Consider the following 22,248-nt stretch of genomic DNA (forward strand, 5'->3'; position numbering starts at 1 on the left):
AGGAAGCTATTTTAATTGACTGAACAGGGAGGGGATGACACAGTCAGGCCTGGACTTCCTAAAGGAAGATCATTTTGGCAGATGTGTAGATGATTGTTAGTTGGGACAGATCAATGAGGAGACTATAGCAGTAGTCCCACAGCGAGGGGAGGGAGGCCTGAACAAGGGCAGTAGCTCCGTGATTGAGAAGGGGGCAGATGCAAGCGATTCTGTGCAGACAGAAATAAGATGTGGCCATTGACAGGGAACGTGGGTGAGGGACAGGGAGGAGGTTCTGAAGCTGGGTGACGACAGACACAGGAGTTTCGCAGCGCTGAGAGCAGCACGGTTTTGCCCCAGGCCCAGATTGATGAGGGATCCTACCCATGGTCAGAAAACTGGGAAGGGACAGAGTAGGGGACCCTGCACCTCCACACCTTGTCCTCTGCCTCCCACATCATGAGTTATTTCTGTTACAATTCGAAGAGCAACTATGGATAACACACGTTTATGGTCAAGCGTTAGGGCTTTAACTTACGTCTGTATTCAGCTCCAAGCCTCAGCATCAGTCTGATGGGGAATACTTTTGCCCAAGGAGTTTCCCACTTCTGGATGAGAATCCCAAATAAGTATGGTGGCGTTGGGAGCACCAGGTCCTGCAATGACTGGTAGGTTGATGTGACATACAAGAATCCACCATGTTCTTTGCTGCCCAGGAAACTCTGGCTGAAGAAGGAGTGTCCCAAACAGCTGACAACATTCCCTGAAATAAAGGCCTTTATTAATTTACAGAATTTTCTTTGAATCTACAAGCTTCTGGCACTAAGTGCTTAGCACTGTGTGGGAGAGAGAGAGATGGTACAGCAACAATGGTGAGCTTCAATGATTAGAAAAGCAGCCACTTTATCCATCTGAACAAGAAGCCACAGAACATTCAACATAAAATGCATATTAAAAGGATGATGACATCCTAGAACCATTTCTATCTGGATTCCTTTTACAAATATGAAAACAAGATAAATAATAATAAGATTTTATTTTTAAAATTTAAGACAACCAGGTTGCTAGAATAACACATCAAAAGTCTGTTATCCTTTATAAACTAACAGAAGACAAATCCTCATCCTACAGACCCCAAATTACTCTTGAGAATTCAATAAACCAAGTGTACTGGGAATGAACAGAGAGAAAACTGCTACCCACGAAACCCCAGAGATAACATAAAAATTTAAGAGAACACTGTAATAGATTTTGACAAATCAACAATTCATGATCTTAAAACTCCCATTATAGTATAAAAGGCTTTCCAAATATAGAGAAACCTGGAGAAGAAACGAAAACCACATGGGAACATACTGGCAGCTAGGTGGTGCAATGCAGAGTGCTGAGCCTAGAGTAAGGGAAACATGAGTACCAATTTGACCATGAATGAGTCGCACAGCTAGAAGACGAGCAGCTTGTCTGCCTCAGTTTCCTTGACTGTAAATGGGGATAATACTAGCATCTACCGCCCAGGATTGTCGGGAAGACAGAATGAGATCTCTGCAAGGTGCTTAGCACACTGAGCTGACACACAGTACGTGCTCTCCAAATGCTTATTCCATCTATCCAGCAGATAAAGCAACACTCATACTAACTAGCATTGACAGGGCACTCTAAGGTTTGTCATGCACTTCATTTGCTCCTCCTAATCATGTCATGAGGTCAGTGCTACTTCTGTCCCCATTTTACAGAGGAGGAAACTGAACCCAGGGTCCCACAGCTAGTCAAAGTTAGAGCCTACAGTGGAACAATGCCCCCCACCAAGCCACCTCACTAAATCTACAGGGTGTTAGCTCCCAAACTGGGAGATATCAAGAAGCAATCAAAAGAATGAAAAAATAGAAGAAAATGTGAAATATCACATCAGAAAAATGACTGAGGAAAAAAAATTTAAGAATTATTGGAATAACTGATGGCCATGATCAAAAAAAGATTATAAAGGAAAACATCCCATCCTTTTTTTCTAGAACCAGAGGGTAAAACAGAAATTGAAAGAATCCACTGATCACCTCCTAAAAGAAATCCCAAAGTGAAAATTCTCAGGAATATTATAGCCAATTTTTTTTTAATATTATAGCCAAATTAGGTACCATATCTCTCCTGCCAGATTGGCTAACATGACAAAACAGGAAAATGATAAATGCTGGAGAGGATATGGCAAAATTGGAACATTGTTACATTGTTGGTGGAGTTGTGAACTGATCCAGCCATTCTAGACAGCAATTTGGAACTATGCCCAAAGGGTTATAAAAATGTGCATACCCTTTGACCCAGCAATACCACTTCTAGGGCTATATCTCAAAGAGATCACACAAGTGGGAAAGGGACCCATATATACAAAAATATTTGTAGCAGCTCTTTTTTGTCGTAGCAAATTACTGGAAACCAAGGGGATGCCCATTAATTGGTGAATGGCTAAACAAGTTGTGGTATATGAATGTAATGGAATACTATTGTGCTATAAGAAATGGGGAACATACAGACTTCATAATAACCTGGAAAGACCTACATGATCTGATGCTGAGTGAGGGGAGCAGAACCAGGAGAACATTGTACACAACCACAGACATATTGTTTCTGTGATGACTAACTTTGACAGACTTGGCTCTTCTCAGCAATACAAGGTTCAAAGACAGCTCCAAAGGACTCATGATGGAAAGAGCTATGCACATCCAGAGAAAGAATTATGGAGTCTGAATGCAGATTGAGGCAAACTATTTGTTCTCTCTTTTTCTTTCTTTTTTTTCTATTCTTTTATGGTTTTGTTTCTTCTTTCTCATGATTCATTCCATTGCTCATAATTCTTCTTTACAACTTGACTATTGTGTAAATAAGTTTAATGCAAAGGTATATGTAGAACATATATTGGATTCCATGCTGTCTTGGGGGGGAGGGGGTGAAAATATGGAACTCAAAAACTTGTGGAACTGTATGTTGTAAACTGAAAAAAAAATTTTTTTAAATATTATAGCCAAATTCCAGAGCTCACAGGTCAAGGAGAAAATATTGCAAGAAGCCAAAAAGAAACAATTCAAATATTGTGGAGCCAGAGTCAGGATAACACAAGACTTAGCAGCTTCTACATTAAAACATTTAAACATTAAAGAATATTCCTAAGGGCAAAGGAGCCAGGATTACAACCAAGAAACACATACCCAGAAAAACTGAGCATAATCCTTTGGAGGAAAATGGACATTTAATGAAATAGAGGACTTTCAAGCATTCCTGGTGAAAAGACGAGAGCTAAATAGAAAATCTGACTTTCAAATAAAAGACACGAGAGAAGCATTTAAAAAGGTAAGCAGGAAAGAAAGAGCATAAGGAACTCAATAAGATTAAACTGTTTACATTCCTACATGTGAAGATGATACTTGATACTCATAAGAACTTTCTCATTATTACGGCAGTATGAAGGAATGTACATAGACAGGGGGCACAGGTTTGAGTTGAATATAATGGGGATGATAACTAAAAAAAATGAAAGGAGTGGGTGAGAAAGAGGAATGTACTGGGAGAAGGGAGAGGTAGAACGGGGTAAATTATCTCATATAAAAGAGGTTTAAAAAAAAGAGCTTTTACAGGGCAGGGGAAGATGGGGGAGTGTACAGTAAAGGTTCAGATTCACACGGACAAACACTTCCCACTCCAAGAAGCCCAAAAGGGTTTTTTTTTCTTTTATTATTAAAATACAGGCGAGAAAGACGGAAATTGAAAGTAGCAGAGAGGGAGGCTTAAGAATAATAATAGCAAGGCAATTACTAGATTAGAGGAATGGCTCAAGAGACAGGGCTCCAACCCACACCATCCCACAGGCAAGTACTAAAATCAACATATTTACAGTCATCACCGATGTGGGGGAGCTCAAACACCTGACCACACAAGCTGGGGAACCCCGGGGATACAGCCATCAGGGTCCCACTCACAGAAGTCCCAGGCCAGACGTCTCTGCCATGGGTGAGATTCCAATTTGTGATCCGAATCTTATGGCATAAATAATGCTGGGAACAAAGAAGGCATCAGGCCAGGTGTTTTTGGCAAATGCTGCATCTTATGCAAGGCCCTGAAAGGAGGCCAATCCCTTCGAGGTCTCTAAGCGCAGCACGTCCTTGGAGTGGCTAGTTCCAGGACACTGGTCTGTCTCAGGGGCTTGGCCAGGACCCAGGGAGGAACCTCCTTCTTGTGCTCCCAGGGCTTTCTACTTTAGGAGATGAGACTTGTGCCAGATTTGCAATTGAGTCAAATCAAAAGGGGCTAACTTTGCAATTGAATCAAGGCCTCAGACCTAAACTGGTTAAATCTTACCCCTTCAGGAAGTTGTGGAAAATGCTTGAACTTCACTCTCATTGGAATTGACTCCAATTGGGAATAACATACACACTCAGTTGAGTATAGGAAACTATCTTACTTTACAAGGAAGGAGGAGGGAAAGGGGATAAAAGAAGGGGGTAGGGCTGATAGAAGGGAGGGTAGATTTAGGGAGGCAGCAGTAAGAAGCAAAAGACTTTTGTGGATGGACAGAAGGAAAGGAGAGAGTAGAAATAAAGAGGGGAAAACAGGATGGAGGGAAATACATTTAGTAATCATAACTGTGAAAAAATGTTATGTAAAGTTTCTCTGATAAAGATCCATTTCTCAAATATGTAGAGAACTCTTCTCAAAATATTGAGGAAATGGGTTCATGAGCGTGAGGTTTGAGGTCTTAATCATCTCCACCATGGATGACATCTTTAGTGAGCCCATAAACTCAAAGATCTGATGATGCCCATGACAACACACCCTTTGCAAATTAATACCAAGAGAACAGTATAGGCTATCACAAAAGCAGGACTCAGGTCAAGACGAAGGACCAACTGACCAAGTCATAGGTGACTGTGAAGAAAAGGCTTTGTAAAGGGCCACAAGGAGAAGGCCTAGGCTTGGAATTCATTGGTGCCAGCAACTATGTCTATGTATCTGAGAGAAGTGAGTGCCATTGATGAAGGCTGGCTCCTCCTTCACTACTTGTCATCTTACAGAGTGTCCTAGAGAATGGTAACATTACTAGGCTTGGCCGAGATCATCCAAGCAATGTATGTCAGAGGAGAAACTAGAACGCAAGTCTTCCTGGAATGGAGGCTGGCTCTGTATCCACTGTACCACAGCTACAGTCATAAAGTATTAGTAAGTATGAATTATATTACTGTGGCTATTACATAGGTCCATTTTAGGTTTTGCTTAAAAATTACAGATTTTATTTTTTCTTTATGGCCTCAAAATGTCAAAATGACATAATCACTCACGAAGAGGCAATTCTATCACTGACGTGCTCGTGAAAGTTAAAAACGTGGAGGTGGGCAGCACGTTTCATCATGCTAGAATTGTGTCCGGTCATTGTGTTAATCAGAGTCACTAAATCTTTCAAAGTGATTGCTGTCACTAGTGAGTATATAAAAAGTTGTCCTGGTTCTCCTCACTTCTTCACTCTGCATTTTTGCTAGGACTGGGGTGGGGGGAGGTAGGTTTGAAACCATCCCCTTCATCATTTCTTACAGCACTACAGCATCCACCACATCCATATACCATAACTCGATTCAGTTATTCCTGACCGATGGACATCCCCCTCATTTCTAACTTTTTTTCATAAATTTATTTTTTATTTTTAGTTTACAACACTCAGTTCCACAAGGTTTTGGGTTCCAAATTTTCTCTCCCTCCCTCTCCTCCCCACTCCCCCCTAAGACAGCATGTAATCCAATGTAGGTTCTACACAGACCTACACAGACTTATTTACATAGTAGTTCAGTTGTAAAGAAGAATTACAACCGATGGAATGAATCATGAGAAAGGAGAAACAAAGCCAAAACAGAAGGAAAAAAAAAAGAGAGAGCAAAAAGTTTGCCTCAATCTGCATTCAGACTCCATAATTCTTTCTCTGGATGTGCACAGCTTTTTCCATCATGAGTCTTTTGGAGCTGTCTTTGAACCTTGCATTGATGAGAGGAGTCAAGTCTATCAAAGTTATTCCTTACAGATACTGTGTGTCTATAATAGTGTATAATGATCTCATGGTTCTGCTCCCCTCACTCAGCATCAGTTCATATACGTCTTTCCAGGTTATAATGAAGGCCATCTGCTCCTCATTTCTTACAGCACAACACTATTCCATTGCATTCATATACCACGGTTTGTTTAGCCATTCCCCAATTGACGGGCATCCCCTTGATTTCCAATTCTTTGCCACCACAAAAAGAGCTGCTATAAATATTTTTGTACATACAGGTCCTTTTTCCACTTGTATGATCTCTTTGGGATACAGCCCTAGACATGGTATTGCTGGGTCAAAGGGCATGCACATTTTTATAGCCCTTTGGGCAGTTATATCATTAAGGCAGAATTCATGATTTCAAAGATAACCATGAATATGCCTGAATGGTCCAGAATGGCAGGATATAAGGAATTCTCTAAGTAGTAGGCAGAGGAGTTAAAGCATTTATTGAAACTCAAAAATAGCAGACCCACAGACCAGTGTCCCCAATTTGACATCCTGGCAAGAACCTTCCAAAACCAGTATGCTCATCTTACAATAGTGACCAGGAAGCCACAGAAAAACATTATGGCAGCAAGCCAAGCCATACTGGTGCTTCTCCCCCACCCAATGCCAGGGCCCTCCTGCAAGAAGACCACCCACTGGCCTCAGCACTTTCCGGTCTCCACAAGGGTCAGTCCTGCTTTTTTGTAGCACCTGCCACCATCACCGCTGCTTCTGCCATAATCTCCAAGCTGTGTTCCAGCTAGCTGACTGCTTCCTCTCTCCTTCAGCTAACTGCTCTCACCAACTGCCTGTTAGCTCTGCTCCAACCGTTCAGCACGCTCCTCCCACCACAGACTTCACGTCATCACGTGGACTAGAATTCAGGCGCCTACAACCGGCTCCAGTCCTAGCCACTCCCCCCAGGACCCTGAGAGCCCCACCCCCGAAGCCCATTCAAATGGGCGGGGAAGATATTCCTATTCCCTCATTGTCTTTACAGCAGAGTTCCAAATTGCTCTCCAGAACGGCTGGATCAGTTCACAACTCCACAAGCATTGTAACAATGTTCCAATTTTGCCATATCCTCTCCAGCATTTATCATTTTCCTGTTTTGTCATGTTAGCCAATCTGACAGGAGAGATGTGGTACCTAAAAGTTGTTTTGATTTGTATTTCTCTAATCAACAGTTGATTTAGAGCATTAATTTCTTCCTCTGAAAACTGCCTGTTCATATCCTTTGACCATTTCTCAACTGGGGAATGACTTGTATTCCTATAAATTTGACTCAGTTCCCTGTATATTTTAGAGATGAGGTCTTTATCAGAGACACTGGTTATAAAGATTTTCTCCCAATTTTCTGCTTCCCTCCTAATCTTCGTTGCATTAGCTTTGTTTAAACAAAAACTTTTCAATTTAACATAATAAAAACTATCCATTTTGCATTGTAATGTGCTCTATCTCTTGCTGGGTCATGAATTCTTCCCTTTCCCATAAATCTGACAGGTAAACTATTCCTTGCTCTCCTAAACTGCTTGTAGTATCAGCCTTTATTCCTAAATCATGAACCCATTTTGACTTTATTTTGGTATACAGTGTAAGATATTGGCTTATGCCCAGTTTCTGCCATACCGTTTTCCAATTTTCCCAGCATTTTTTGTGAAATAGTGAACTCTTAGCCCAGAAGCTGGATTCTTTGGGTTTATCAAAGAGTAGATTGCTATAGTCGTTGACTACTGCGTCTTGTGCACCTAACCTATTCCACTGATCCACCACTCTGTTTCTTAGCCAGTACCAGGTAGTTTTGATGACTGCTGCTTTATAGCACAGTTTAATATCTGGTATGGCTAGGCCATCTTCCCAAGCACTTCTTTTCACTAATACCCTAGATATTCTAGACATCTTGTTCTTCCAGAAGAATTATTCTGTTATTATTTTATCCAGCTCTGTAAAATAATTTTTTGGTAGTTTGGTATGGCATAGACAGATTAATTTAGGTCCGTTTCTAATTTCTGGCCACCACAAAAAGGAGCTCCTTCTCTCCGCCAATGACATTTTTGACATGGTGATCATTGTTTAAATTTTTATATCTTTAAATTATATCAATCAATTAGCTAGCATCTATTAAGGACCTACTATGTGCCAGATACTGTGTTAAGCACTTGAAGATACAAAGAAGGCAAAAAACAGTAGTCCCTGCTCACTGGGAACACAACTTGCAAATAACTATGCACAAACACAACACAGAAACAGGGTAACTGGAGGGAAGGGTCAAGATAACTGGGGGTAGTATTAAACAACCAAATGACTTGCCTTGGAAGACAGCAAATACTTATTGAAGAGCTAAGAAATGACTACTTACAAAATTCTAAGATCTACCCAAGCATTCAATGGGCAGATTTACACATTAAATTAACCTAATGTTGCTAAAAATGTGCAGGACCTGATTGCAGCCTCCATGGTTTACAATGTGATACTGTGGACAGAGAGCTGGCCTTGGAATCTGGGAGGGGGTGGTGTCGTGCACCTGGGTTCAAATTCCACTTCAGATATCTACTGGCTATGTGACTACAAGTGAGGATCAAAACAAGCAAGGTAGGTCAGGGCTACTCTTCAGGTGTGAGTTAGGACAAACTCTCAAAGCTCAGCTTCCTTATCTGCAAAGTGGGGAATCAGAACAAAGTGGTGCAATGGAAAGAAGGCTGGCCTTGGAATCAAGAAGGTCTGAGTTCAAATCCTGCAGCTGGTACTTTCTAGCCATAAGATCATGTCACTTAACCTCTATGAGCCTCAGTTCTCTCATCTGTAAAACGGGGATAATGATAGTTTATACCTCAGGGGGTAAATGTGAAGCCTCAAAACACTCTTATCAATGGATATGAATGAACAGTCTCAAAAGAACAACTGCAAACTATTAAAAACTACATAAAAGAATACTCCAAATCATTAATAATAAGAGAAATGCAAGTAAAAACATCCCCCAGGTTTCACTTTGCACCCTACACACTAGCAAAATGACAAAAAATAGCAACAGGTGACATTGGAAGAATAGGCATACTAACTCATGGTAAGTGGGGCTGTGAAACAGGGTGACCATTTTGGAAAACAATCTGGAATTACGTAAATAAAGTGGCTAACAACGTCCACACCCTTTGACTTAAGATTCCATTATTACACTTACACCCTAAAGAGGTAACTGGTGAGAAGAAAGCCACTTACATTAGCACTTCCGTGGTGACAAAGAGCTGGAAGCAAGGTGGGTGCCAGTCATTTGGGCAGTGGCTGAACAAACTGTGATCCATGAATGTAACAGAATGTTATTGTGTGATAAGAAAAAATGAATACAGAGAAGCACAGAAAAATTTACATAACGTGATACAGTGTGAAAAAGGAAAATCAAGAAAACAATCTAGACCAGTGCTTCTTACCCTGTGGGTCATGACTCCAATAAGAAGCACTAAAGAATCCGGACTGTGAGTGGGAAAAGTTTAAGAAGCCCTGATCTAGTCCAGGGGTAGGCAACCTGAAGCCTCAAGGACATATGTGACCTTCTAGGTCCTCAGGTGTGGCCTTCTGGCTGAGTCCAAGCATTATAGGACAAATCTTTGTATTAAGGGAATTTGTTCTGTGAAGTTGGGATTCAAAGGGCCGCACCTGATGACCTAGAGGGCCACACGTGGCCTTGAGGCCACAGGTTGCCCACCCCTGGGCTAGACAATGATGATGACAATGCACAGGCAGGCCTCAGAGATTCCACTCCAGACCACCACAACAAAGCAAGTGTCACAATAAAGCAAGTCACATGAATTTTTTGGTTTCCCAAAGGTTACGTTTATACTATACTGTACTCTAATCTATTAAGTGTTCAACAGTACTATATACCCCCAAAAAGTACACACCTTAGTTTAAAAATACTTTATTGTTTAAAAATGGTAAACATCATCTGAGCCTTCAGTGAGTTATGACCACTTTGCTGGTGGAGTCCTGCCTCAGTGTTGATGGCTGCTGACTAATCAGGGGGATGATTGGTGAAGGCTGGGGTGGCTGTGGTAATTACTTAAAATAAGACAACAAGGAAGCTTGCTGCATCAACTGACTCTTCCTTTCACTTGAACACTGATAGGTCACTGGAGAGTTATTAATTGGTGTAAGTTCAATATCGTGGTGTCTCGGAGACCCAAGGAAAGGGAGAGAGATAAGGGAATGGCTGGTCAGTGAGGCAGTTAGCACACACACATTTATTAAGTTCACCATCTCACGTGGTTATGTGTCATGGCGCCCCAAACCTATTACAAGAGTAACTTAAAGATCATTCATCACAGATCACCATAACAGATATAATAATAATGAAAATGCTTAAAATACTGCAAGAATTACCAAAATGTGATACAAATACACAATATGAGCATGTGCTCCGGCAAAAAATGGCATCAACAGACTTGCTTGATGCAGAGTTGCCACAAGCCTTCAATTTGTAAAAAATGCAATATCTGTGAGTGTAATAAAATGAAGTAGGCCTGTCCATGGAAAGAACGACCACAAAACCATCACGATGTTGCAATGAATGTTGCAAAATTAAAAAGAACCATTGCCCGGCTGCAAAAAAGAAACAAGAAGAGACTCCCCCATCCCACTCTTCTGCAGAGGTGGGAGGCCCCCAAGTGTGAGACACTGAGCATATTTTCAGAAGTTGTCCATGTATTGATTGGTTTTGCTGATTTTTTTGGTTGTGCTTTCTCTTTTTCTTTAAAAAAATTTTTTGTTATATCAGATGGCCTCTCTGGGAACAGAGAAAAGGAACCTGGAAGAAATTCTGGTGATGAACAAAGGATACCAATAAAAATCATCATTATCATCACACTTGAACTACCTACCTCAAAGGGCCACTGCAAGGAAATCGCTTTATAAATCCAAAGTGATTTAGGAATAATTATTTGTTAAATTTGGCCTCTAAAAATTACTAAGTAAGCAAATTTAATAATTTGAGTCTCAGTTTCCCTCTATGTAAAATGAGAATGGTATTTGCACTGGATACCTTATGACTATTGTGAGCAAAGTGCTTTGTAAACCTTAAACTGACAGAAAAGTTATTCTCACCAATTACAAAACCCTATTTTCCCAAAAACATGTTCTATAATATGATGAATATATTATTAACATCCTGAAAAAGCAAAGGGAAGGAACACTAAAATTTTAGATCCCTCAAAATGTATATTTCTTTGGATTAATATAAAAATGTAAACGTAATATTCTCAAAACTAATTTCAATTATTTCTATTCTCAAAGGGAGAAAAGTCCTTGGAAGATGCTCTTCTTGGTTATATTTTTTAAGTAAAGGTTCAGCTCAGCTACAGTTGCTCCGGATGATCTGGTTAGTTCTATCACTGAATTGGGCCAGAGCAGCTCCCACTCTTAAACATACTCTTCAATGCAGTGACACTGGCCTCTTGGCTGCTCCTCCAACAAAACTCTCCATCTCCTGGCTCCAGGAATTTTCTCTGGTTTTCCCCCATACCTGGAATGTTCTTGACCCTCCTTTGTGCCTCCTGGCTTCTCTGGTTTCCTTCAAGTCCTGGCTAAAACCCCACCTTCTACAGGAAGCCTCTCCCAAGCTCTCTCAATTCTAGTGTGTTCCCCCTATTCATTACTTCTTATTTATCCTGTATATACATTTGGTCTATAGTTGTTTGCATGCCACCTTTCTCATTAGATTGTGATGTCCAAGAGGGCAGGAAGTGTCTTTTGCTTTTCTTTGCTTAGCACAGTGCCTGGCATGCTGTGGGCACATCAGTGTTTACGGACTATTTTTACTACTAACTATCCATTTAGAGGTATGTGAAATTGCCAGGAGATTTTAAATCGTCCAATAGATTATTAAAATAATTTAGAATCAGGTGCCCATAATATAATTTTACAGTGGAAGGGAAAACTATCATAATGGACTGAAAATAGGAGGTACTCTTTATTGCAGCCACTTCCTCCATAATCTGGCTAGTATAATATGGCTTGTGCTCCATGTCATTTTTTTTCAGTGTGACTCAATATATATTTTCCCTTCAAAGGGACCTTGAAATATTGCTTATAATCAGACAAATACAGTAGTACTTCTCTAGGAGTAGAGAGATCAGAGTCTTTTTTTATCCCTAAAGCTCTCAAGATATATGAATATCCCAAGGGGGATGGGATGCCCAGGGAACAGAGGAACTGAAGATAGAAGTGACAAAAATCTCTGCAATACTTCTACTCTACCTCCAATTGGTCTCTGTTCCTACGTCAATAGGTCCTGTGGGAACTGACAGGGCTGACTGCCTCAACATCCATATATCAACGGATTCTCTCTACACTCCTTTTCTCTCGCATGCAAATGCACCAAAGAAATCCTGTCAGCAATGACACCACACTCAGATGTGGCTACTGCCCAATGCCTAAATTTCTCCGGGCTTCAATACCACCTTCAGAATTAATGATGGAGGAGGCTACCAGCATTAGCTGACATTGACTAGGCAGGAAGAAGAAACACACTCTTCATGGCCAAAGAACGGCTTCGTCCACCCTGATGGAAGTTAGGAAAAACTCCAACAACCACAAGGATGACGACGACAGCCATCACCACCACCACCCTCCTCCTCCCTTTATGACCTTCTTGTACTTGCTGACACATGACACTGGGAGATTCCCTAGGAGGAACGTATCAGGACGAATGAATTCAGGAGATTCTTTCTCTGGTAGAGGTTTTGGTGGAGAAGAGGAAGACAAAGAATGAGCTAACTAGGCCTAAGAATGGCTTTTCGCTGTTAAACGGATTCCATCTCCACAACCAGAAGTCAAAATCTTGCTGACCGAACATTTTTCTACAGGGAAAGTGTGTGTCACACAAGGTAATGTGTTGCTCAATCACCAAAGAGGAAGTCATTAGACCTGAGTTCTAGTCCTGCCTCCTCCCTTACTCGACATGTCCTGGGACAAGCCATCTCCCCTCCTCAAAGCCTCAGTTTCCTCACTGATAAAATGAGGGTAGTAACACCTGCAGGATCTCCCTCGAAGGGTTGCTGTGAAGCCCAAATCAGAGAACATGTAAAACATTTTGAAAATACTATGTAAATATCAGTTACAAATGTCATTGTTATTGGGCTGACATTCCTGATAAAATCGCCATCGGCTAAAGATATATTATACTAGTGCTCACAGATGCATTTTAAAATTATTTCTATTAAATTACTGTTTATTTGAAATTGACTTAAATTATCATCAGATAATTTCAATTCTTATTAAACGTGAATTATTCACCTGAATTTCATCCAGCACCGGCAGGCTCATGACTGCTCACAATACTACCACTGGATACCACAATTCACTCCAATTCAATGTACACAGCAAGGAGATATTAATAATACACATAGTAACTAACATTCCTGTAAGGCTTTACTTAAGGGTCCTTGCCCAACTGTCAGTAAACCTTCTGCGTAGGTTATCATTGTGGTAACTGGCTTCCAACTAAATCCATCATTCAGAGAGCACATGCTGCTAAACGATGGGAAATGGGGACAGCACTGAATGATCACCTCCCTGGCACTTCCCAAAACCCCCGATCAATTAGTAAATGCCCACAGTTCACATGGATATTGATAATCAAGATAATTAAGGGCTTATATAGTACGGAAACACCGAGCTGCTCTTGATGAATTCAAGTTACCAGACCCAGGTGAACCATACGTTCTTAGATCCTGAAAGAACTGGAAGACAGGATTGCTCAGGAATTGTCAGTGATATTTGAAAGATCATGTAAAACAGACACGCCACAATACTGGCGAAGGGCAAGTGTTGTGCCAACATTCAAAACAGAGAAGAGTTTGCAAACTATAGATCAAAATACAGACAGTTGGCATAAAATTGAAAGGGAACCAGAGACCATACCACCAGGATGGCTTCATCAAGAACAAGTCATGCCAGACTAGCCTTTCTCCCCCTCTTTCTAACAACATTATTAAGTAGACGAAAGGCATACTATAGATATCATTTATCTTCAATTTTTAGCAAAGTTTTTCACGAAGTATCTTATATTACTGGAGAGATATGGCTAAGGCACTCCCCACCTCCAACCTGAACCACTGCCTTGTCGTGGCAGAGGGGCTTGCATAGCTCAGTGAAACTATGAACTACGCTGTGTAGCGTTACTCAAGATGGACAGCTCACGGTAGGGAGTTCTGACAAAAGGTGATCCGCTGGAGAAGGAACTAGCAAACTACTCCAGTACCTTTGCCATAAAGAGATGATATCACAAGATGAGTCTCTCACGTAGGAAGGTGTCCAATACGCTACTGGGGAAGCACATAGGACAACTACAAGTATCTCTAGGGCTAGTGAAGCGGCTGGGCCAAAGCCAAAAGGAAGCTCAGCTGCAGATGTGTCTGGTGATGAAATGAAAGTTTGATGCTGTAAAGATCAATACCGCATGGGAACTAGGAACGTAATAAGATCTATGAACCAAGGTGAGCTGGCTGTGATCAAACAGAAGATGGAAATTTAAACACTGTCACCTTGGGTGTCAGTGAACTTAAATGGATAGGAATGGGTGAATGTAATTCAGGTGATCACTACATATCAGAAGAAATGGAGCAGCCCTCACGGTCAATAACAGGATGAGAAAAGCAGTACTGGGGTGTAATCTCAAAAATGACAGAAGGATATCTGTTCAAATCCAAGGCAAACCATTCAACATGACAGTAATACAAGTCTATGCTCCAGCTAATGATGCCGAAGAAGCCACAGATGATCAGTTCTTTGAAGACCTACAACATCTTCTAGAAATAACACCAAAAAAAGATGTCGCATTCATCATAAGGGATTGGAATGCTGAAGTAGGAAATCAAATGATAATTGGAATAACAGCCAAGTTTGGCTTTGGATTACCAAATGAAGCAGAGCAGAGACTAGTAAGAGTTTTGTCAAGATAACTCACTGGTCATACAAAAAAACCCTTTTTCAACAACCCAAAAGGCAACTCTACACATGGACACCAGCAGGTGGCAAATACAGAAATCTGACACCTTATACAACTTTGCAGCTAAAGGTGGAGAAAGCTCTATATGGACAAGACCTGCAGCTGAATGTAGATCAGATCGTGAGCTTCTTATTGCAAAATTCAGACTTAAAGAAAGGAGAGAAAACCATCACACCACAGAGGTATGATCTAAATAGTATTCTTTATGAATATGAAGTGGAGGTGATGAATAAATTTAAGGAATAAGATCTGGTACATAGAGTGCCTGAAGAACTATGGACAGAAGTTCACAATATTGTATAGGAGGTAGCAACAAAACACATCCCAAAGGAAAAGAACAGCAAGGAAGCAAAATGGCATCTGATAAGGCTTTACAAATAGCTGAGGGAAGAAGGAAAGGGAAAGATAAATCCAACTAAATGCAGAATTCCAGAGAATAGCTGTTAGACAGATAATACACAGGACGCACTGGAGGTTTCAGACTCCAGCCTCTAACACAGTTCATTCTTGATCTGGTCAGACAGGAAAGAGAGCTTCAAAGGGGTTAATAATCAGCTTTATTCTAGTCTAGTCTTCTCTAACACAGCATTGCTGATAACAGAAGCACCACAAACTCCTACGGCATTCCCTAATCACCTTTCTCGAAGGGGCAACTACCCCTGTGTCTCGATGGGGTCAATCGAGACAGGCACAACTTGTGCATCCCCTAAATCCCCTCAAGCCTCAATGGGAATGGGTGAAGCACACACAGATTCTCCCCTCCCAAGTCTTGATGGGGGCCGATTAAGGCACACAGCATTCCAGCTTGTGCATTCAACCATAAAGGTTCCCCAACTCACTGACCACTGACCACCTGTTTTATAGGGCAACAGACAAAGAAGGCATATTGCCAACAATACCCTCACAAGTTTACATCATATCATCCCTATATCTCAATGCGCAGTCGCAGTGGATGTTTACAGTTTCAGCATACATGTTTATATTATTTATCCTTATATAATGCTGCACAAGCATGGTGGAGATGAGCCTGGGAACTTATATCTAATACCTGGGAAACAAGGACTGTTATGGCCACAGATCCTGGGAAACTGAACTCTAAGAAATAATAACAAAAATCCACTTTACACACACTAAAATCTACCCCACTTAGACTAAAATTCACCTTACTGACAATAGCAAGGAGAGATAAGGTTTCTTAAATGAGCAATACAAAGAAACAGAAGAAAAAACAATGGGAAAGACAGGAAATCTCTCAAGAAAATTAGAGATATAATGGGAAAGTTTCATGTAAAAATGCGAATGATAAAAGACAAAAATGGTAAGGATTTACCAGAAGCAGAAGAGATTCAGAAAAGGTAGCAAGAATACACAAAAGGACTACACAAGAAAGATCTTAGCATCACCTTCAAACACAATGGTGCGGTTACTGATCTTCAGACAGACATCCTGGAGAATGAAGTCAAAGGAGACTTAAGAAGCATTCCTAACAATAAGGCCAAGGAGGTGATGGACGTCCAGCTGAGCGATTTAAAATCCTATCAGGTGATGCTGTTAAAGTGCTGCACTGAATATGTCAGTCAATTTGGAAAACTGTGGCCCTTGGATTGGAAAAGATCAGTTTATGTCCCAATCCTAAAGAAAGGCAATGCCAAGGAATGTTCCAATTACCAAACAACTGCATTCACTTCACACACCAGAGAGAGAAGATTCTGTAAGCCAGGCTTCAGCAATACGGGAACCAAGAATAACCAGAGGAGCAGGCTGGTATTTGAAGAGGCAGAAGAGCTAAAGACCAAACTGCCAACATTCACCAGATTATGGAGAAAGCAAGGGAGCTCCAGAGAAACATCTAGTTCTGCTTCGTTGACTACAGCCTTTGAGTGTGTGCATCACAACAAAATGTGGCAAGTCCTCAGAGAGATGGGAGGACTAGATCATCTTACTTGTCTCCTGAAGAACCTGTATGTGGGTCAAGAAGCAACAATCAGAACTGAACATGGAACAACTGAAGGGTTTGAGATTGGAAGAGGAGTTTGTCATCTTGTTGTTTTAACTTATATGCAGATATTCATCATGTGAATTAAGTCTGCTGGGAGAAATACCAACAATCTCAGATATGCAGACAATACCACTCTGATGGCAGAAAGTGATAAGGAATTAAGAAGCCTCCCGATTGCGTAAAACTTGAAACATAACACCAAAAAAATTAAGATCTTGGCAACTGATCCCATCACTTCCTGGCAAACAGAAGGAGAAGAAATGAAAGCAGTGATAGATTTTATTTTCTTGGGCTCAAAGATCAGCGCAGATGGTGGCTGCAGCCATGAAATTAAAAGATGCTTGCTCCTTGGAAAGAAAACTGATAAATCTAGACAGCATGCTAAAAAGTAAAGGCATCACTGTCCTAATACAGCTCTGTACAGTCAAAGCTATGTTTTTTTCCAGTAGCAATGTAGAGCCGTGAGATTGGACTATAAGGAAAGCTAGGTACCACGGAATTGACGGTTCTGAATTGTAGTGCTAGAGCTAAAGACTTCTGGGAATCCCCTGTACAGCAAGAAGATTATATCAGTCAGCACTTTAAGAAATTAATTCAGACTACTCAATGGAAGGACAAATACTGAAGCTGAAGCTTAAATATTTTGGCCACATAATGAGAACATGGGTCTCCTTGGGAAAGACCCTGATGTTGGGATAGATTGAAGGCAAAAGGAAAAGGGCATGGCAGAGAATGAGATGGAGAGATGGTGTCATGGAAACAACAAATAGGAACTTGGACAGACTCTGAGAGATAGTGAAGGATAGAAGAGCCTGGCAAGCTATGGTCTATGAGGTCACAGAGTCAACAAAATGGCTTAGACAATAATTCAATCAGACGGGTTCAGAACTAGTTATATGGACAGACTCAAAAAGTGGTTGTTAATGGTTTGGGGTCAATGTGTCAAGAGATCTCTAGTGAAGGCCCTCAGGAATCTGTCCTTGATCTTGTGCTAGTTAATGCCTGCCTCTCAAGTTGCGATGGCCTAAACCCCAAGAAATCATTTTGTAAATACTTACAATTTAATTTTCTATGTACATTTTGTTTTTCCTCAATAGAATGCAATCTTCTAGAAAGCAAGGATGGTTTCATCTGGTAACTCCAGTGCTATCATAGGGCCTGGCATATAGAGGTGATCAATGCTTTTTGAAGTGAATTAGACTATGATGAGGAATTTCAAAAAATAAAAGCTGTGTGAAAAGGTGACAGGTATACCAACAGGGAAGTGAAGACAGGCCTTCTGGAAAAGGCAGCACAGGAGCAGGGCTTTAAGGACTGTAGAGGCTCAAAAGGTGAAGATGATACCAACAGGCAGTTAGTTGATAACCCATAAATGAGCTGCTAATAAAAGAATACTAAGCTGTCATGGCCCAGATGAACCAGATGTTCTCAGGTCCTGAAAGAACTGGCAGATGTGACTGTGGAGCCTCTGGCACAGACCTCTGAACAGGACCAAGAGCCGGCCTTTATATTGTGATCTGAGGTTTACAAAGTGCTTCATGAACATCATCTCCTTTGACCCTCATGACAACCCTGGGAGATAGATGCAAATACTGTCCCCACTTTACCAAAGAGGAAACTGACGTTCAGTGACTTGCCCAGGGCCACAATGCAACTAAATGTGCATGAATCAATCAATCAGTCAACATTTATTAAGAGTCTACTATGGGCTAGACATTCTGCTAAGCTCTAGAGATACAAAAATAAGCAAAAAACAGGCCCTGCCCTCCAAAAGCTTACTGTCTAATGGGGGAGACAATAAGTGAACAAATAAGTACAAATAAGCTACATACAAGATAAATAGGAAATAATTAAGAGGAAAGGCACTAGAATTGGGAGGGGTTGGGGAAGCCTTCCTGTAAAAGACAAGATTTTAGTTGGGACTTGAAGCCAGGGAAGGCAGCAGGCAAAGCAGAGGAAGGAGGGCATTCCAGACAAGGGAGACAGCCACAGAAAAACCCAGATCTGAGAGGTAAAGTATGTTGTTTGTGTAACAGGCAGAAGGCCTGTACCCCTGGATTAAAGAGTGTGAGTCAGGCGTAAGAAGACTGGAAAGGTAGGAGGGGGCTAGGGCTTGGAATGCCAGTGCACTTGGCATATTCAATCGTGGAGGCAATAAGAAGCCTTTGGAGTTTACTGAGTCAGGGGGTGACATGATCAAACCTGTCCTTCAGGAAAATCACTTTAGTGGCCAAATGGAGGACAGAGTGGAGCAGGGAAAAACTTGAAGCAGGCAGTAAATTACTGCAATAGTCCAGGAGTGAGGTTATAAAGACCTGCACTAGTGGTGGCAGCATCAGAGGAAAGAACGGAATGCATTCAAAAGATATTGTAAAGGTGAAATCAGTGGGCCTTAGGCAACAGATTGGGAATGGGAAGTGAGGGAGAGTGGGGAGTTGAGGACGATTCCTTGGTTGTGAGCCTTCTAGGGACAGGGAAGATGATGTTGCCCTCTACAATAATAGGGAAGGTATAAGGGGAAGAGGGTTTAAGGGGAAAGATAGTAAGTTCTGTTTTGGACATGTTGAATTTAAGATGTCTACTGAATATCCAGTTCAAGATATATGAAAGGCTGTTGGAGATGTGAGACTGGAGGTCAGAAGAGAGGTTGGGGCACAAAAGGTAGATCTGAGAATCATCCACACGGTGATGATGAATAAATCCATCGGAACCGATGGGATCACCAAGTGAAGTAATATGGAAGGAGAAGAGAAGAGCACCCAGAACAGAACACTGAAGGACACCTAGGCTTAGAGGGTGTGATCTGGAGAAGAATCCAGCAAAGAGGACAGAGGAGCAGTCAGAGAGGTAGAAGGAGAACTGGGGGGGGAGGGGGGAGAGCACCCTGTGCTGAAAAACCTAGAGAGAAGGGAGTATCAAGGAGAAAAGAATGATCAACAGTGTCAGAGGCTACAGAGAGGTCAAGGAGAATGAGGAAAAAAAAAAAGGCCACTGGATTTGGCAGATAAGACACCAATAGCAACTTTGGAAATGGCAGTTTTAGTGGAATGATGAGGTCAGAAGATGTATTTTAAGAGGTTAAGAACAGAGTGAGAGGGAAGATGAGGCACCCATCGTAAACAGCCTTTTCAAAGAGCTTACCTACAAGGGGTAAAAGAAATATAGATAGTAAGAGGAAAAGAGTCAAGTGAGGGATTTTTTCAGGCTAGCGGAGACATGGGCATGTTTGTAGGCAGTAGGGAAGGAGCCAGTAGAGACAGAGAGACTGAAAATAAGTGAAACAGTGGGGATGACAGAGGGAGAGTCTGAGGGAGTTGGGAGGGAGATGAGAGGAGAAAGGAGGAAGGGAAAGAGAGGAAATCTGAATTACACAGTGTTTGACTGGGATGGATACCTGACTACAGTCCAAGAGATTATAAAATATTCTTTAAAATGAGAGCGGTATCAGGACTGAAGGTCAAATTTTGCCCCAATTTTGAAGCAAAAAAAAAAAAGAAGTGGACTAGGACTTAATTACTGTTAAAATTGAGAATGTATTGTTAAATGGATGGTTAGAAAAAGAAGTGAAGATTACAAAGAGCCAACATGACTTCATGAAAAACAGATCTTAAAAGGCTAACATCATTTAGTTTTACTTAAAAATACGGAATGCTTCATGAATTTGTATACCATCTCTGCATTGTTCCAATTTTAGCATATGTGTTGCCAATCAAGCCTCCTCATTTAATTTTTGACAAGGATATTAGAGTGGTAAATGAAAGAAAAACTGCAAATACAATTTACTTAGGTTTTCTTTTACTTTCAGTATTTTATTTTCAAAAGCAGATCTAACTTCTCTCCCTCTCATCTCCTCCTCCCAAGTCCCCATTGAGAAAGCTTAAAAAAAAAAAACAACCCACAAACATGTATAGTGGAGCAAAACAAATTCCCCCATTGGCTAAGTCCCTCCCCCTCCCCCAAAAGGATGTATTTGTACTTCGATACTACCACCTATTAGAATATGGGGGATATATTTCATCATAAGTCTGGAATCACGGTTAGTCACTGTGTGGATCAGAGTTATGAAGACATCCAAACTTCACTGTCTTTACATTACTGTTGCTCTCATATAAATCGTCCTCCTAATTCTACTTGTTTCACTTTGCATCAATTCATATAAGTCTTCCCAGGTTTCTCTGAAACCATTCCCTTCATCACTATTCCATTACATTCACGTCTGTCTGGCTATTCCCCATCAGTCTCCAATTCACAGCACAACAGCACAAAATGAGCTGCTATAAATATTTTTGTACTTGAGTCCTTTTCTCTGTCTTTGATCTCCATGGGGTACAGACCTAGGAGCAGTATCACTGGGTCAAGAGTTTAATAACTTTTGGGGTATAGTTCGAAATTGCTTTCTAGAACAGCTGTACAAGTCCACAGCTCCACTAGCAGTGCATAAACGTAACTATTTTGTAACATTTGCCATTTCCTTTTGGGGGGGTGGGGGACAATGCTGCCATCTAATGGGTATTAGGAAGAACTTCGGAATTTTTAAATTTCTATTTCTCTAATTTTGAATGATTTAGGGCATTTTTCACATGGCTATTGACATCTCAGATTTTTTTTTCCTCCAAAAATTACCTGTTCCTATCCTTTGACCATTTATCAACTGGAGAATGGTTCTTATTATATATTTCAATCAGTTGCCTACATATCTTAGAATGAGGCCTTTATCAGAGAAACTTGCTATGAAGATTTTTCCCCATTTACTTGTTCTTCTTCTAATTTCAGTAGTTATTAGTTTTGTTTGTGTAAAAGCTTTTTAACTATGTAAATAAAACTGTCCATCTTACCTTTAGTGACCCTCTTTATTGCTTGTTTCATCAGTAACACTTTAATCAGAGATCTAACAGGTAATTTCTTCCTTGTGCCTCTAACTTGTTTATGATGTCACCCCTTCACATCTAAGTCATATACCAATTTGCTATTTATCTTGGTATATGGTGTGAAATGCTAGTCCATACCTCATTTCTGCCAAACCTTTTCAGTTTTCTTAACAGTGTTTTTTTTAAATTTATTTAGGGAAGAATGTCATTTTTATCATATTGGCTTGACCTACTCATGAATAATAAAAGATTCTACAATTATTTAGATCTGTATGTATTAATATAAAGAGTGTTCAGTAGTTTTGCTCATATAGTTCCTAAGGCACTAGTCAGACGTGTGCTATGCAACCTT

General features: G+C 40.8%; 1 protein-coding gene across 2 annotated transcripts in view; it reads right to left on the reverse strand.

Moving 5' to 3' along the window:
• Positions 1 to 22,248, reverse strand: part of ZFYVE9 (zinc finger FYVE-type containing 9) — a 188,705-nt gene that overhangs the window by 28,512 nt on the left and 137,945 nt on the right. For both annotated transcript variants that reach the window (XM_036756933.1, XM_036756932.1), the window contains one exon: positions 518 to 742. In XM_036756933.1, coding sequence (XP_036612828.1) covers positions 518 to 742 — 225 coding nt within the window. The remainder of the gene's footprint in view (positions 1 to 517; positions 743 to 22,248) is intronic.

The sequence above is a fragment of the Trichosurus vulpecula genome, chromosome 4 (genome assembly GCF_011100635.1).
Source record: "Trichosurus vulpecula isolate mTriVul1 chromosome 4, mTriVul1.pri, whole genome shotgun sequence".
NCBI classification, from domain to species: Eukaryota; Metazoa; Chordata; class Mammalia; order Diprotodontia; family Phalangeridae; genus Trichosurus; species Trichosurus vulpecula.